This window comes from Canis aureus, chromosome 32 (assembly GCF_053574225.1).
Source record: "Canis aureus isolate CA01 chromosome 32, VMU_Caureus_v.1.0, whole genome shotgun sequence".
Taxonomy (NCBI): Eukaryota; Metazoa; Chordata; class Mammalia; order Carnivora; family Canidae; genus Canis; species Canis aureus.
In genome coordinates, this window is record NC_135642.1 from 27,532,971 (window position 1) to 27,551,353 (window position 18,383).

The 18,383-nt window shown below is 48.5% G+C and overlaps 1 protein-coding gene across 3 annotated transcripts in view; it reads left to right on the forward strand.

Annotated features, from left to right (window-relative positions):
* Positions 1 to 520: 520 nt before the first annotated feature.
* MYZAP (myocardial zonula adherens protein) overlaps positions 521 to 18,383 on the forward strand; it is an 88,391-nt gene continuing 70,528 nt past the window's right edge. For all 3 annotated transcript variants that reach the window (XR_013370340.1, XM_077881246.1, XM_077881247.1), the window contains exons 1-2: positions 521 to 719; positions 11,378 to 11,464. Coding sequence is in view for 2 of the 3 variants with exons in the window: in XM_077881246.1 (XP_077737372.1) it covers positions 654 to 719; positions 11,378 to 11,464 (153 nt within the window). In the remaining variant the exon portion in view is untranslated. The remainder of the gene's footprint in view (positions 720 to 11,377; positions 11,465 to 18,383) is intronic.

The following is an 18,383-nucleotide window of genomic DNA, read 5'->3' on the forward strand; positions in this document are numbered from 1 at the left end:
CTCCAGGTCTGCGCCCGGGGGAGAAAATGCAGGCGGACGGGTCGGGCCGGCGCGCGGCGGCGCCTCCCCTCCGCGCCCGCCCCTGCCCCTGCCCCTGCCCCTGCCCCTGCCCCCGCCCCCGCCCCCGCCCCCGGCCAGCCCCTCCGCGCCGGCCCCGCCCCCGGCCAGCCCCGCCAGCCCCGCCCCCCGCGCCGGCCCCGCCCCCGCCGCCCCGCCAGCCCCGCCCCCCGCGCCGGCCCCGCCGCAGCCCGAGCGGCTACAGACCCACCCCGCCCCGCTGGCCCCGCCCCCGTCCCACTGGCCCCGCCCCCCGCCGGCCCCGCCGCAGCCCGAGCGGCTACAGACCCACCCCGCCCCGCTAGCCCCGCCCCGCTAGCCCCGCCCCGCTGGCCCCGCCCCGCTGGCCCCGCCCCCGCTGGCCCCGCCCCCGCCCGCTGGCCCCGCCCCCGCCCCACTGGCCCCGCCCCCACCAGCCCCGCCCCCCGCCGGCCCCGCCGCTGCCCGAGCGGCTAAGGTCCCGCGCCTCGCCCCCCGCGCCCTCCTCGCCGCCTCGCCCCGCCGTGGGCCGCACCGCCCGCGCTCAGGGCGGGCTCGGCGGGCTTTTTCCGCCGGAGCAGCGCCGCAGCCCGCCAGCCGCCGGCCGCCGACGCGGGATGCTGCGCTCCACGTCCACCGTCACCCTGCTCTCGGGCGGCGGCGCCAGGGCGCCCAGCAGGCGGGTGAGTAGCCGGGGGCGGGAGCCGCCTGGCCGCGGTGGGGTCCGGCGTTGGGGACGCGCGGGACCCGCCCGGCCTCGATCCCCCGACCCTGGACCCAGCTCCGGCCGGCCCTGACCCTTCTCTCAACGTCCAGCCGAGGGCTCGTGGGGCTTAGGGGACTTTGTGGAATTCCCAGAAATTTCCTCTCCTTCCTGCCTCCTCTGTCAGGCCACGTTTATTGGTGGCATGAGTTTGAACAGCAAAGGGGAAGCATTCCTGCAGTGCCCCTACTTGAGACTCAAACGTAATGAATGTCTTTAACACCCAAACTTGCCTCCTTTCAGCGATTAAAAGAAAGGGTCACTCGTCCCCACCGGTGATAGAGTAAGTGACTCTGGAGTGAGTTTAGCCAAGGTGCAGGCTTCTCCTTACAACATAGAGATCAGCACCTGGCCACCCCCGTGCCCCCCTCCAGGAGCCCAGTGGTGTGGGGCTTGGATTCGTGCAAACCGCTTTCTTCATTCTGATCTCAGTGCAGCACGGTGGCAGCAGGGGTAGCCCTGGAAGCCCTGGGCACCGTGTCCAGGGAGGCTGCCCTTTAGAAGCGCTCTGTCGCTGTTCCCCTTGTTGCGTTTTCCCTCACCTCTCCAGGGGCTCAGTGAAGGATGCTAGGCACAAGCAGGTGGCATCATCCCCGTTCTGGTCTCTCTTCCAGGATTAGCACCTCAGCACACTGCCAGTGCCTTGGCTTCTGGCTTTTTAGTTCATCCATTCCTCAAAGTATTCGTGATAGTTATCGTTTGGTGCCTCTTTTCTGTGGTTGAGACTTCTCTAATCATGTTCCCCAAGTTTTAGCTTAAACAGGTGCTGAAGTCCAAGCCAGGACCCCCTTGGGCACTCCGGACTTCTAGTCTTGTGGACATCCTGTTTGTATTTCCATGCCTCAGCCAAGTGACAAGCGGTGGCCTTATGTGCTGCCTTTCTTCAGCTCTAGAAGAAAGGCATTGCGTTACTCTTGGGTGTGGGCGAAGCGATGGATTCTGCGGGGAGTGGGTGCAGGCGTGTGTGCGTGTGTGTACGCCAGACATGTACAGTTGACAGAACTCTGGTTGTCCAGTCACTAGCTTTATATATATATTTTTAAAGATTTATTTATTTATTCATGAGAGACACAGACAGAGAGAGAGGCAGAGACACAGGCAGAGGGAGAAGCAGGCTCCAAGCAGGGATCCTGGGATCATGACCTGAGGTGAAGGCAGGTGCCCAACCACTGAGCCACCCAGGCGTCCCAGTCATTAGCTTTATAAAGCAAGATCCACATCAGGGCCAAGCAAGTTTCCAACTATATGTAGTCTGTCTTATTCTAAGATAGGCATTTGCCTTTTTTCTATGGAAATTGTGCTCAGTTGGAACACAGTTGTGATTGAGAAAGAATGAAGTCACTGAAAAGCCAGCCTTGAGCCTGGATAGGGTCATGCGCAGGACCAGACTGCATGAAAGTGTCAAGTCTCCCTCCAGAGATGGGCAGCTAGAGCGAGTGGATGCCGATGTGACTAGTACACTACATTACCTTTCTGTAGATTGTTTTTCCCAAATGTTTACTTTCAAGTATTTTTTTAGTTGTAAATGGCACAGTGGACAGACTATTGAAAAGGCTTTGCCTTCTGCTTTTTTTTTTTTATTTTTAAGATTTTATTTATTTATTCATGAGAGAGGCAGAGACACAGGCAGAGAGAGGAGAAGCAGGCTCCATGCAGGGAGCCCAACGTGGGACTCGATCCTGGGACTCTAGGATATGCCCTGAGCCAAAGGCAGATGCTCAACCCCTGAGCCACCCAGGCATCTCTGCCTTTTGAATAGAACAACCAAAGTACTTTGGGCTGGAGAGGTCAGGGACCTGAATCAGACCATCTGAGACTGTTTTGAGCACACAGGTACTGGCATACTTGTTCAGGAAAGAAGTCCTAGGTTCCCTTTACGATTTCCTCTGCTCATGATTTGCAAATGCCACAGGTCCTGTCTGTGTGGATGTGCGTGGGGAGCAAGGTGGGAAGATGTGATCTGTTGACTGATTTTTTTTAAAACAACATGTATAGATATCCTTCTGGATGATACAAGGCTGGGCATTGGGGTCCACTGTACCCATGAAGGCAGTTTTTTTTTTAAAGATTTTATTATTTATTCATGAGAGATGCACAGAGAGAGGCAGACACAGGCAGAGGAAGAAGCAGGCTCCCCGCAGGGAGCCCAACGGGGGACTCAATCCCAGGACCCCGGGATCATGCCCTGGGCGGAAGGCAGACACACAAACTGAGCCACCCAGGCGCCCCTATGGAGGCAGTTATTGTCACAGACTACTATCATACAAAGTGATGGTTGTTAAAGTGGTGTTTTTCTTGTTTTATTTTCATTTTTTTAAAAAAGATTTTATTTATTCATGAGAGACACAGAGATGCAGAAACACAGGCAGAGAGAGAAGCAGGCTCCCTGTGGGGAGCCTGTTGCAGGGCTCTATCTCAGGACCCCAGGATCACAACCTGAGCCAAAGGCAGATGCTTCAACCACAGAACCACACGTAGGTGATGGTCTTGAACAAGAACATGCTAGTGATCAAAATAGCATCTGTTTTATCCAAAGAGCTTACCAAATTAGGGACTGTGGGAGAACCAGGCCGTGCTGGTCCAGCTATTCAGACAACTAGAAATGGTGGTGACAGCTGACATTGAGCAGGGAATTTTCTGAGTCAGCCACCCGGGGTGGTGTAGCCAGACTAGACTGTCACTGGTCATCCCTTGTTCCGTGGCTGCCACCTACAATTTGTACTTCCTTCTTATCCGAAATCATGTCCCAAAGAAGAAAATTGGTGGGAAAGTAATTTCTGTCAGCTGATAAGCAAAGAGGCATTTGTGGATGCCAACCAGCAGGGGTTGTGAAATTAAAAAAAAAAAAACAACCTACCTTCAAGCCAGTTGCAAAACTAAAAATAGTTTTATCTGTAGCAACAACAGGAAGATAGATTGGCTGGAGAATAACAACAGACAGAATGATGTCCTTAATGAATGGGGGAAAGCATTTTTTAAAAAAACACTTGAATTGCTTCACGATTTTGAAGGGAATTTTGCACATCAAGTTAATCCCACGAAATGGGCCTTTGAGATGAAAGGTCAGTGGTGTGGAGAGGTTGTGTGTGTTGAGGGGGAAGGCTTCGCACAGCCAAGTACTTTTGGTTGAGTTGCTCAGCTGGGGTGGTGAGAGACTTAGATCTGTCAGGGGTTTCCTCCAGCACCACGCTGTCCTGATAATAAGAGATTGTTGGCTGGTATTGCTGGTATCATGGCCCCTCAGTGGCTCATAAAAAAAAAAAACCAGAAGCCAACCCAAAAAGGCCACAGGATAGCACTGTCTCCTACCCTGCTTTTAGGGCTATTTCTTTCTCTCTGGCAAAGGCTTCCTCTGTCAAAACCCAGTTGGCCTGCCAGGCCTCACTCCCTAGCTAATGCACACTCTCCTTGGTCCCATTTTGGTCTGGTTGGCTCAAAATAAAGAGTGTTCCTTAGCTGGCCAGTGAATGGGTCAGACAGGTATTTACCTCACTTCCTTTTCACAGAAACACGTGTGTGCACAGCTTCCCTAGAGGTGGGCTCTGAGGAAGGGATATGGTGTTGTGGGACCTCAGGGCCTGGTAGGAGGAAGTAGCACCCAACTTGGTGTGTCAGAGGTGGGATGAACAGACCTGGGTCCTGGGGACTCTTAAGGAAACTTGATTTCCTCAAGACTGCGACCCTGTGGTGGTGCTGCAGAGGGTATGGAGCGGGATCCTGGCCTGTTTCATGTCTTCAGTGGCCTGTGAGAGGGCTGCATCCGTGGTCCAGGTCACAGTTGTCTGCACTGAGTGCCCACACCGGAATGAGAGACCCAGACGCCCGAGCTTCTGATCACTTGGGAAAGCCTTTCAAGTCAGCCTCAGAAATTGTCTAGTTGTGCTCCAGGAGCTGTGGATCCAGGGCAAACTAACCAGAGACCATGTCAAGAAGCTTCCATCTGAAACACTTGGAGCAATTGGCAGCGTCCTGGTCTTAGGGCTGCCTGTGGCAAGCTCCCCCAGTCTAAAACTGGTCCAGTGGGCTATTTCCCTCTGTTCAGCTTTAGGTGAGTGCTGGTTTCCTAAATTTCAGTCATCCTGCTGCTGATTCTCCTTAGTACTCCGAGACCAGAAGGCCCTTTCTAAAATGCAAAATCTGGTTAGCTGATGTCTGCTTAAGGAGCCTCCCTGCTACTACCAACAGCAAGTGCAAAATCCTTATTTTAGCTTCCAGACCTTTCTGATTTGGCCTTCGCCTTCGTTTTCCCCCTCCCACACTTTTTCAAGATACTCCGAATTGCTTGCCATTCCAAGGTTTCCATGCTGTTCCTCGCCTCTCTCATGGTTCTTTAACAAAGGGTCTGCTCCTCCAGGAGCCTGTCTGAGCTCTCCCCTTCCTTGTTTCCCTAGAGGCCAGTGCACCCGGTCATTGCTTGCATCAGCTATGATTAACTATTTGAAGAGAGGGGTTAGAGCCCAGCATAATTGGTGCTTAAAAAGAGGAGGATGCCACTGGGGTCCTAAAGGGGCCACACTTCACACCGAATTGGCAAACAGGAAACCAGGAAGTGAAGCCTGGGATAAAGCCATCCCATCACCCTTGGCCCACCTGGACAGGAAGCAGGTGACAAATGGATGGGAGTGCTGGCCCAGGTGAAGAGTTTGGTAGTTCTGGGAAGGCCTCCAAATAGTCCAGTTGCCTCATCCTGTTGCACAAGTTGGAGCTACATTCCTTTGGTTAAGTCAGTGGTTCTCAACCCTGGTTATACCTAGAATCACTGACAAGCTTAAAATACCTGTGCCCAGGCCCCACCCAGGCAGTTTAAATGAGAACCTCTGAAAGTAGAGAATAACACCAGTGTTTTTTAGGAAGTTCCCCAGGTGATTCTAATGTGCAGCCAAGAATAGGAAGTACTTCTTTAATCATTGTTGTCTTCTTACAGCTTCCTTGGGAATACAGACACTCCCGGGACAGTGCTCTGGAAGGTCCCTTTGGCTTTGTGAAATGGCAAGGTGGTGGTGGGGGCAGAGTGGGTGGGGGGGGGGCTGCCACTCCAGGTCACACTGGTATTTGTGTGCATTCATTTATTTGCATTTTCTGTCTGCATGTTGGCATTCCTGAGCACATTGTGTGCTTGTACAGAAATGAGCCAGTGAGGACAGGAAGGAGAGGTCACTATCCTTGTATTTATGAGTTGTGTCTGGAGTCAGTCCTGACATAGGAAAGAGGGGCTCTAGAACATTTTACACCACCTACAGAGTCCAAGTATGTAGATTAGCTACTGTCTTTGGGGCCATATTTGGCCCTCTTGGCTTGTTTTGTATCCCTCTGTGATAATGATTTTTACAGTGGCCTGTAAAACCTAAGTATTTACTATTTGGCCCTTTACAGAAAAGGTTTGCCCCTCTCTGGTGCAGATAACCAGTCCTGTAAGTTCAGGACAACAGTAGAGCTAAGAGGCCTACTCTACATGGGGCATGCCCTGTTGCACACAGCCTGACCCACATATTCCAGAGACTTTATGCTTGTGCTGAGTAGAATGTGGTGTCTGTGCTCCGAGCCACAACCACATGAACCACACCTCTTGTTGTTAGGTGGAACTGGGCAGGAACCCACAGTCACAAAGTGGACCAGGCCTTAGAGAAATGGAAATGCGTTTGGCTAATTTCCTTAGGGAAATACATCATTGTAAACTGATTAGCAACCCCCTAACCCCACCCCCTCCTTGGGTCATCTTCTCCACCCCTTTTTTTATTTGATGATAGTTTTCTCTTGGGTGAACCCATATACTGAAGCTGAGAGCATGATGGTATGTGGGTCCCCAGATTCCCCCATAGATGGAGATCTAGCCCTCTGCCTCCACAAAGGGGGAGGTGGTCAGAAACAAGGCCCCAGAGGACCTGCCTAGCTCCTAGGTGCCCTGAATTGCAGACAAGGGCTTGGCTGTGTATTTTTTCGTGGAGGAGGCTTGAATACTATCTGCCCCTCCCTTGACCTCTCTCCCAGAGGGGTTGGTTTGAAAAAAGTGGAAGGCTCTCTGGGGAGTTTCAGATATAGTCACCTTACTGTATTTTAGTTCAACCTAAAAAGAAACTCATACTGACATTTAATTTACTGAGCAAGCAAGTGCCTGTTACGTGTTGATACTATGCTAAGCCCTGGAAGGGCAACGAAAGCAATTAAAGTACAAAGTTTGCTTCATCTCTCCCCTATTTTCCCCCCTTCCATCCGTGTTGTAATGTGTGGAATGTAATAGGAGGTACTCAATAATTGCTGTTGAATCACTGAACTCAGATTTGAGTGTTAGTCCCTTCCTCCCAAGAGCTGAATGACTCCTGATTGTCTTCCACTAGAGACCTTGCTTCTCCATCAGGCATTTGTAGCTTGTTAGAGTTTGGCCCCTACCCATTTGTTTTCTTCTCCCACTCTAGTGTAGGCTGCAGGCTCACTTACAGTTCTCAGAACATTCTCGCATCTGTGCCTTTGGCCAGCCTGGAGCAAATGCCTTGCCTGGTAGTTGTGTGCTGTATTGTGATGATGGATTCTCCAAACCTTAGTGAACCACAAGGTCCTTTTTGTCCTTCTATACCCAGCTCAAATGTCATCTCTAGGAGCCTTTGATATATGCCCCCCCGCCCCAGTTAAGACTATTGTTCCTTTCATATTCCTACTCCTTTATAAAGGAAGTGCGGTTCCACCATGCCTTAATCACTGAGCTACGCTGCCTCTCAGGACCTTATATTGGTTATGCTAAGTGTTCTTATTTGCCTTGATTGGGTATATTTTTGGGTTCTGAGCTCTTGGCAACATGGCTGTTTCTTTTTCATCTTGGTACTCTCATTGCCCTTAAAGGTATTTTATTTTATTTTTTTGTTTTTTACTTATTTTATTTAAGTAGTAGGTGCTCTGTAACCTAATGATGACATACACTGAGTCCACCTTCCTGCTTTTGATCCACTGGAAGGGACCCTTGCATGTAGGGACAGCTAACCCAGTAGCTGTGGTGTTCAGAGAAAGTAAGATTCAGTTCTTCTCATTGTTCAGAACATAAGGCTGACCCAACTGCTGCAGGAGTCCCTGGGAATAAAATACTCTACCTTCCTCAAGTATTGCCCAGCTTAGGCTGCTCTGGGTATTATTATCCGAGTTTAAGGAAACCATGGAGACCAGTATCATAAAATGCTCAGAGAGATAAACAATGCTGCCTTGATCTTACTCAGTGGGAAATTTTCCCACGGGAAGATTTCCTGAAAGTGAATGAATAAAAGGAGTTTAACTTTACCATGTCCACCTAAGTGGGTACCTTCAGGGGTTACTCTGTGCTTCTGTTGAGGAATTCAGAGTGTTTTCTAGACCTCTGGGTTGTTCTCTTTGCTGCTCCTGAAGCGGCCCTATGGACCTAGGAAAGCTTGATCTGTTGCTCTCTCTTTTCGATACAGTCTCTCTCAATCTTTATTATTTCTTTTACTGCTATTATCTTTAATTAAAAAATTTACACATACTTGAAACAGTTGGAAACAATGTGAGAATCCTACTATACAGAGATAATCATCACCACCACCAGCTGGTATGTTTCCTTAAAGACATTTTTTTCCCCATAAACCTATGCAGATTATTAGAGTATATTTAAAAAACAAAAATGGGATTATTATTAACATTTTTTTCTTGCAACTTTCTTTTTTTCACATGACAACACATTTGGCCATCCTTTTAGGAAGGCATCTGATCCTCTTCAATGCTGGATTTAAACTGTGTCTGTGTGGTTCATCTATCAGAGGGCCAGCACTGATGAGAGGATGCTGGCCCCATGTGTAGCCCATCCTTAAAGCACCTCTAATGACATGAGAGAACATTTACCACAGGGGCCTGGGTGTGGCCTCAAGAACCCGCTGCAATTGCCAGATAGCTTTGAAGGCAAATGTGTTATTTTACAGGTTCATTTTATGTTAATTATCTAACACCAGGTAAAACTGGTGGTTTAGGGAAATATTTTCTGTTTATCCTGTGGCTTTGTCATACCCCAGGGTATACTTGGCTCATTGTTGAGTGCTGCAGGAAGCCTGTTGAGGAATATCAAAGTACTGGGTGGACAGATAAAGAATTGTCTCAAGTAAGGGAGGGGAATATTGTACTTTTGAGGGATTGGACCAATGGGGTGCCTTCTGGGCCTTGTCTCCTCTTCAGTCCTTAGTTTATTCTGAAAATTACTGCTATTAAGGATTACCCTTCTAGACTAATCACCCTACAAAAAGTATCACTTACAATAGATCTGTTGATCAAATTGATATTATCATGGAAAGTAGTAAGTTGCAGGTATATTAATTTGCTAGAGTTTCTGTCAAAAGTCCCGCCAGACCACTTGTACACTTGTGCAAGTGTGTGCATCTATTTACCCATGTGTAGGTACACGTGTGTGTATGGGATGGGGTGTAGGAGAAAAGCACTTCCTTTTCTCTGCAAAATTATGCTATGGATTAGATCAGCCTATACAGAAGATTACTGAACGTCACAGACTTGGATTGCACTCCAATGCTTGTGCAAATGCCAGCTGGTTTCAGCGAGTCCATGTGGTCAGAGGTTTGCCTTTCTCTGGAGGAACTCGGATTCTCCTTGGTGCTATTACCTGTCGGCTATGAGAGCTACCTCCTAGCTGGAATAGGTAGTTTGTCTTTGGCCAACATGACTAGCAGTAAGCTTTGAAGGTTTGTTGCAAAGTTGGCCACATCAGAGGCAGTGGTGCTCCGGGGCCCTGAGGGATGAGGCTGGCCCAGAGGTGAGTGAAGATGGAGTATGATTGCAAAATCAGGTATTTAGTTGAAAGAGCTGGGGTTTTAAATCTCGAGGAGAAGAGGTTCAGAGGAAGGAAGCCTTTGTAGAGAAAAGAGAATTGGGTTGTCTTCCCTGAAGACAACCCAGGGTCCATTAGGTAGGAGTTCAGAGGGAACACATAAATTCATCATCAGGAAGTTGGAAGTACGAGATGTCTCAAAGGGAGGTGACAATGTATGTGGAAGTACCCACACATGTTCCAATGGGCTCTCTTACCTGCACATGGAAGATGCCATCCTCAGTCTCTGCACCCTCTTCATAGGCTGGCAGATTGGACTTCAAAGGTTTTTTGCCATCCCATCCCATTCTGGGTGTTTGGGCTGCAGGGTAGTTTTGCTCAGAGGTGGCTGTGCAGATGAAATTGCAGGTATATTAATTTGCTAGGGCTTCTGTCAAAAGTCCCACCAGACCAACTGGCTCAAACAACAGACCTCTATTATCCCATAGTTTTGGAGCTAGAAGTCCAAAATCAAGGTGTTGGTAGGGTTGGTTCCTTGTGAGGCATGTGTGAGAACGATCCATTCCAGGCTTCTCTCTTCAGCATGTTCACGTGATGACCTGCCTATAGTGTGTCTATCTTCAGGGTTCCCTTTTTATAAGGACATCCCTCATTTTAGATTAGGACCCACCTTGATTACCTCATTTTTAACTTAACCTCTCTGAAGATTCTGTTTCCAAATAAGATCACATTCAGAGGCGCTGCTGGGGCTTAGGGCTCCAACATAATGCATTTTAGGGGGACACAGTGCGGTCCATATCAGGGACAAGCAGCACGCCCACGAGGCAAGCCCACATGGCTGCAGCTGGGTACTCTGTCTGCTGCTGGGACACTCTTTGGGCTTTTCTGGTGGCCTGATCACTTCTCCCTGGGAGGTCACAGCAGGACCAGGCTGTGACATTAGGGTACCTCATTGAAGTGGAGTCAGTGGTTGAGCGTTTGCCTTTGGCTCAGGGTGTGATCCCGGTGTCCTGGAATTGAGTCCTGCGTCGGGCTCCCTGTGGGGAGCCTGCTTCTTCTCTACCTGTGTCTCTGCCTCTCTGTGTGTTTCTCATGAATAAATAAATAAAATCTTTAAAAAAAATTTTTTTTTTTTAAGAAGTGGAGTTCTACAACATTTCTCTTTGTGTGATTGGCTTCTTTCACTTGACATAATGTCCTCAGGGTTCACCCATGTTGCAGCATGTGTCAGAATTTCCTTCCTTTTTGAGTCTGGACAATAGTCCATCCTGTGCAGACACCACATTTTATTTATCCATTCAGCCATTGATGGACCTTTGTATTGCTTCCACGTTTTGGCTGTTGTGCAGAGCACTGCTATGAACATGAGTGTGTAGACTTTTACAAAACTTTGTGCTTATGCACACGCATGTCTGTTTGAGAAAAATTCAGCGTATGGTTGACGAGAAAGCGACTCCACCGTCCGATCACCACGGTGTATATTTTGACCTCTATCCACCTAGCCGTATTCTGACCTAAGCACGTGAGATATGATCATTCTGTACACACTGTTCTGGAACTTGAGCCATTTAAAGAAACGGTTGAATGTTGTGAGATGACTTGGTGATGTCTTTGTTCTGAGCAGCAGGGTGGTGAGAGCCTGTTCTGGGCCACGCAGAGGCTGGTCTTCTCTTTGGACCTCCCGTGTGGTCAGTATGATCACCTCATTGCTTAGTGGGGGACACAGGCTCTGAGAAGCACAGGGTCACCTAGATCTTTCTACCTTAAATGTGGGTCCCTCACTGGCTTCTCTTCCCTGTCTCTCCTAGGCAAATGTCTGCAGACTGCGGCTGACGGTACCCCCCGAGAGTCCAGCCTTGGAGCCAGGTGAAAAGAAACTTGAAAGAAAAGAACAAGTAAGCCGCCTCTGAGGCAAAGCTCTGACAAGTTCTCCTCTCTGCACTCTTTTATTTGAACCCCTTACCCCTCCCATCCTCCATCCAGGCTATTCACAGAGTCTGAATGTCAGCGACTCGGCTGATGAAAAGGCCCTCTCGACCTTGCCACCCCATCTTCCATCTTCTCAGAAGTCAGGCCGCCCTGCCTGGCTGGCCCTGCTGGCCTCCTGCCCCTGCTCTTGTTTCCTGGTGAACGCTGGCTCTGTGTGGCCTCAAAGCCGCAGGGACGCTGGCCTTCGTGACAGGTGCTGTGGCAGGGAACGAGTTTTTCCTGAAAAAGCTAAGTCCTGTCCAGTCAAAGGGCCCATTGTGAGCTGCCGGCGGCTGAGCCTTTCTCAGCAGCTGGAGGTAGAAGCCCAGCTCCCGGTGTAGGCCATCCGGAGAGGACAGGCTCAGCACGTAGCCCGGGTGACAGGCAAGGGCACTAGGGTGGAGGGTGGAGGAGGTCAGCAGGGATTTTTGTGCCAGCCTCTGTGCTCAGTGCTAGGCCGTGAAGGTAAGTGTGACCTTGTCCTTCTCTTGGAGGAGCTCGAAGTTCTTCAGGTGAGACAGACCTCTGAACAATGCTGACATGATAGTTAAAGCCTTAGGATCAGAAGGACAAGAAGGGCTCTGGGAACACCAGGAAGGGAAGAACTGACCGCTGGGGGTGACATTGAAGCAGGGGCCCAAAGGATACACAGGGGACACTACTCAACTCCAGACCTCTTGTCCTGGGCAAGCCCTTTATCTCATTCACAAATAGTTAGGAGACGCCTTCCATATCTCAGGCACTGGGCACGTGAGTGTAGCGTGCTAGAGTGTACTACACTGTGAGGACAGTACTGAACAAAGCAGGGAACAAAAAAGTGCCTGTCCTTTTTGGACTTATCTCCTAGTTGTGGGGGAGAATTAAAAAATAAAAAAATAAAACATATCTCATAGAATTTAGGAAGTAATAATTGCTGATGAAGACAAAGCAAGGGAAGGGGACAAGAGGGCTGAGGGGCAGGTAGTAATTTTTCTTGTGCATTTATTTTGCATAAGCATAAAATCAAACAGTAAAATGGTATGATATGTGGTAACAGAAGTTTTGTAAATGGAATCATGAAATAATGACAAGCTTTGCTATGGAGCTGACCACTGATATATAAAAAAGGAAGGTCGTCTTTGAGTGGTAAATGGTTAATAATGGCCCTAAATTCACTGTTGGTCTTTGTCTCTTCTCTCCTTCTCTTATTCCCTTCTTCTCCCCACTTTCTACCAAGGACAGAGCACTAATTCAAATGATGAATGACAGGGTAAAGGAGGGGAAATGAGGTTATGACTAGAGCAAGGTTGAGAGAAAGTCAAATTGCTTATCTGCTTAAGGAGAGAGAGGTTGAGTTCCACCAAAGGATCCAGAAAAATGACTGATTCCAGGTGGGAGCAAGGCAAGTACAGAGCTAGCCTGGGACATCTCGTGCGGGAAAGTGAGGTGGCACTCAGATGAGTGGGGTCCTAGCAAAGGACCCAGAAGCCAGTTTGAAAGGGGGTCTCACTGCACTGGCAAAACTGCCAACAACGTGAACATCAAAAAGCAATGGCAGTAATATGTTTTGACAAATTGAATAATTAAAAGAGTTCATGAGTTTATAGTAAGCATCAGATTTAGAAAGAGTGTTCTTCTACAGAACTTCAGCTGATAAATTTGGAAAATCTCTATTTTGTAATCTCAAGGGCAGTTCATCAGTGGATGCAAAGCTAGTTGGTGGAAGTTTATTGTGGAACAGTATTTTCACGTGGTCCCAGAGTATCACCTCACAGGTTACTTTCTGACTTGAAGGCACAGTGGTGCAATCTGGCAGCCAGCGTTTCAACCAAGCGATACAATCTAGCTTCACCAATAGTTGGGCAGCCTGGTGGATGGGCTTCCGAGGTGATGCAGTCAAGGACTGCACAGGATCACCTATGTGATATTCATGCCAAACTTGTTAAACTAAACTGAATAGTAAGGAAACAAACCCCAGATATGGGACATTGTGCAGAACAATTGGCATAGAGGAGACTAAGGAGAGGTTAATATCAAATATAAGGAGCAAACCTTGGTTAGATCCAGGATCAAAAAAAACCTGTAGAGGTCATATTGAGATAGTTGTACAGTTTTGAGTATGAACCACTTATTGGATATTATTGAATAAATGTTACTTTTCTTACTTGTGATAATGGTACTTTGGTTATGTAGTTGAGCTGTATTCTCAGCCTGCATATAGCTTTGAACATTCTCTAAAGAAAGAGTTTGAGGGTAAAAGCTCATAACCAGAACCACCTAGACACGTGTTGTTGACTAGATGGAGTGGGCCACTGCGCTCCTGGGAGGTATCCCTCCTGGCCTGTCTGCTGCCCTGTCTGGACCTGAGCTGTCCAGGGGCTCACAGGCTGCTTAGCACACGAGGAATCAGGAGTACTCTTTGAGGAAGCGGCCCAAGCTGGAGGGAGTGACAAGACAAGAGCCATGGCAGCTGTCCCTGTGTGCATGGCAGAGGAGGTGCGGGGATTGGGCTGTTGGAGTTAGACCCAAGCTGCAGGCCTAGATGGATGTTCATGAAGGGTTTCTGGTGCTGTGAGGCACCAGAGGGCATGTCACTGCTAAGAGATATCAAGTATTCCCAAGGAAAGAAGGCATGTGGTCTACATCAAGCAGGAGTTGGTAACCAAGTTATGTGCTTTGATTTGCCCATTTGTCCTAAATAGTGCTTTTCAAACTTTCAAAGCAATAGGATCTGCTTTTTTTTTTTTTAATCAGAATATTACTATGAGCCCTCATATATAAATCAGGTAGAAGTGGTGCTAGTGTGGGGCCAGGGTCCCCCTGTTTTCCCTGGCCACCTCCTGTGGGTACGTGAGAACCCCAGGGCTGTGAGGAGCACAGGGCAGAGCCATGAGGGCAGAGCATGCGTCAAGTAGCCTCATATGCTGGGTGGACCAGGTGTGCAGCCTAAGTGCCCATCTGTGATGTGTCGGTGACTCACTGCAGAAGAATTGGGGTAGAGTGGAGGAAGGTGGGGCCAGCTGTTTCCCCAGGACTGAAGTCCTTGGGTGGTGGTGGCACTAGAAGGTACTGGTGGTTACTGTGAGGCTGTTCTGAGTGATTTTGCCACCATGTCTTGGCCAGCTGCCTGGGCTTGAGTCACGGGCCAGTGGTGAGGCAGGAGCAAGGAGGTCCTGAAAGTGCCATGGGATGTGCCTCCACCATCGCTGTCCCTCCCTGGGACATTGTGGGCCACAACACTGCAAGGTGCCAAGAACTCTGGACGGCCCTCCCTATTGAGATGACTTTGCGCCAGGGGTGTGCAAAGGCTGGGGTGATTGGAGCTGACTCCAATCAGTCAAAGTGGGAAGGTGTAAAAGGCCTCAGTGGCTTCTGATGAAGGTAAACTTTGAGGACAAAATCCAGGATCCCGTTAGAGCTGTAGGTGACTGAGGGCAAGCCGGGGCTTTGACACCATCATGGATGATGCTTAGCATACTTTGAGCACCTGGGATTCCACAGGACAGCTGGCCACACACAGATGCCACTGCCACTTGGGCCGTTCTTCTGTGTGCTCTTCCCCGAATCCTTGGAGAAGGGGAGGGGTGTGGTGGATGGTATATTTTGCCCACCTTCATAATGGTGTGTTTGGAGACTTCTGGAGGCAGTCACAACAGAGGCATCTTTTTCAGGAGTCCTGCGTTCCTGGGGTGTATGTGGGGAGGCTTCCTGCCCTTATGGCAGACCATTCCTTTTTTTAAAAAAATATTTAATTTATTTATTCATGAGAGAAATAGGCAGAGGGAGAAGCAGGCTTCTCGGGGGGAACCCGATGTGGGACTGGATCCCCGGGCCCCTGGAGCTGAAGGCAGATGCTCAAGCAGGTGATCCTGGCAGACTGTTCCTGCCTGCTGCCTTTAATCTTTCTCTTCTAGAAGCTCCCGACTGCCCCAAGACTGCTTTTGTGGGCCACAGATGAGCTCCCAAATACTTCCTTTCTCTGCTGCTTAGTTTCCTTATTTTAAAGGAAGCACAGTAATGCCTGATTGCAAAGAATAAGTGAGCTAATATATGCATATGCTCACCATGTTGCTTAGTGAGGCAGCGACTCAGAGCCAATGTCAATCCTTCGAGTGCCAAGCACAGTGGCCCTTCTTTGCTTTTTTCCCTCAGACCCTCTGGGAGTTATTCCCCCTTCCTGAAACTGCCTGTCCTGCATTTTCCTCTTGGGCTGTGCCCACGCATCTTTGTTTGGTGTTCTTGTGTCCTTCTCCGTAAATCTGAGCATCCTCCTGTCCATGTCCTCAGGCCTTGCTGCTTCCTCTCTCTGCAGACTTTACCTCAGAGAACTCGTTCTTCCACGGCTTGGAGCCAGCCTCTGCAGGGAGACACTTAACCTACAGCTCTGCCCTCCTGATCCTGAGCCCTGTCCCACTGGTGGCCATGCCAGTGTTCAGTGTTCTCTACATGGGGTGTTTTTAGAATATAGATACCTAATCAGCACATCACCATTATTTTGGTATTTAAAAATATGAATGAATCTGGATCATTTATGAACAGACATACCCAGAAAGTTCTAGGCTGAATTGCAGTTTGGAATGGAACCTAGGTATTCACATTTAGAAAGTGTTCTGACGCCATCCCTCTCTGTTTGAGTCTCCTGAGGCATCTCACAGTGAGAAAGATGACCAGTGTTTTCTTACATTTGTTCATCATAGGTATTTCCCTCAGAGCCATTTGAAATGAGGTGATGTCTTTTTATTTTGTCTCCCAGAGCTTAGGTCCCTGCCTTGCACATAGGAGGTGCTTCAAGAATGCCTTATGTGTTTTGTTTTTTATTTTCTTAGGGCTGCCATAGCAAGTACCATGAACTGCATGGCTTAACAAACAAATTTATTGGCTTACAGTTTTGGAGATTAGAAGTCTGGAGTCAAGGTCCAGTCAGCAGGGTCATACCCTCTCTGCAGGCTCTAAAAGAATCTTCCCTTGCCTCTTTCAGCTGCTGGGGGCTATGGCAGTCCCTGGCTATGGCTGCCTAACCCAAGTCTTCACGTGGTATTCTCCTGATGTGTGTGTGTGTGTGTGTGTGTGTGTGTGTGTGTGTGTATCCAAATTTTCTCCTTTTTATGAGGATGCCCATTGTGCTGGATCAGGGCTCACTCTAATGGCTTCATTTTAATTTGCCCTCTCTCCAAATAAGGTCAAATTTGGAGCTACTAGGGGTTAGGACTCCAACATTTCTCTTTTTTGCAGGACACAGTTCAGCCCCAAACAATTTTTTTTTTGGTAGAATGTTAACTTAATTATATTAACTACTCAGATAAATTAGCCATTGGACTTTATTTATGTGTTAAAAACCATTAAGAATATGAGAGAAGAAATGCTCTTAGTTTGTGGATACACATTTCATACTGAGGAATTGATAGTTGGTGTAGATAATGTTGAAATTAACCCCCATCATTTTCAAAGAATGCCATGAATGTATGTACCCATATTCCTATGTAAATCTGTATGTGGTATATTCTTAGATACATGCACATAGCAGTAAGAGACAACACCAGCTATTATGGATTTATCAGCTAAATTGAGGTCTCACTGCATACTTGAGTTTTAGTGAGCACAGCCTGAGCTCTGCTGATTCTGAGTCTGCGGGATGGTGAAGTCTTTTGCAAAGCAACAGAGTAATTTGAAGCAGATGATATTTCCGGTAGCTGGTAACATCCTACCATTGTAGGTGTCCTTTAGCGACCTGTGTTTTTAAAGAACTCTAGTGAGGGAGAGCAGGTATATGTGTATGTATGAAACATTGGGAGCTTTCATAGCCCAGTATAATGTTTCAAAGGAGAAAAGTCTTGCCGTTCAGTTTTACAGTCCCCTTTCCCTTAAAAGCCCCAGATGAGTAAGCGTGCTGAGTCCTCGTCCTTGGGGTGACTGTTTATACAACAGCCCGGGCTGTTGCCAGGTGAGGGAGTGTGCTGCCAGGATTCACATCGGCGCTGGGGCTGTCCTGATGGTGTGCAGGACTCCGTGTGCCTCTCAGAGATAGCAGGCTCAGGAGGATGGGAAGAGGCCCGTGTCCTAGTTCTGGTTCCCTACTGCCCACTGTGGTGTTTGGGCCAGGCAAGTCATCTCTAGGCCTCAGTTTTCTCTTCTAGCAACTGTAGATATTAGCCTGGAACCAGTGTTTTTCCAAGTTTCTTTAGCTATGGAACTCCTTATTCAACTGAATATATATATATATATATATATATATATATATATGGAAGTCCATTGGTACAAGAGGGAAAGCCTAGTAGCTGTGGTTTCAGGCAAGACCAGGGCTGTGCCGGCTGTTCCTGTCCTATACCCTCTACCCCCTGCCCCAGCCTCAGCCTTGTCAGACACTGAGGAGTGCTGGGGTACCATTTACAAACCCACTGGACTACCCAGCTCTTTTCCATTTTTCTGATCTCCTGGGATTATGATTGTTGCCCTGTGAAGAGGCCAGTCGAAGGGTGGATATCTCACTGTCACGGCACATTTGATGGTTGTGGTGCAAACAGCACCAGGAAGAGAGAGGTAGACAGACAGAAGCATTCAGACAAACAACATAGACTTTAGCAGGATCCCAGATACTCAGAAATGTAAAGATCCCGCTAATAATAATAGAATCTGTCAACATCTACTAGTAATGCCCAGCAGCGTACCCGGGGTTTTATGTATATTATTCTGTGTATTTCTAGAACAACCCTTTGCAGTGGGTGGTAATATACCCCTTGTCCTTGATCAGGACAGGACCCTTGAACCTGAGTGCAGTAAATAACTGGCACAGGGCCACGCAGCTAGTACACCATGGATTTGCAGTTCCAACTTGGGTCTGTGCCATGGCCATGTTGCCATGGGAATGTA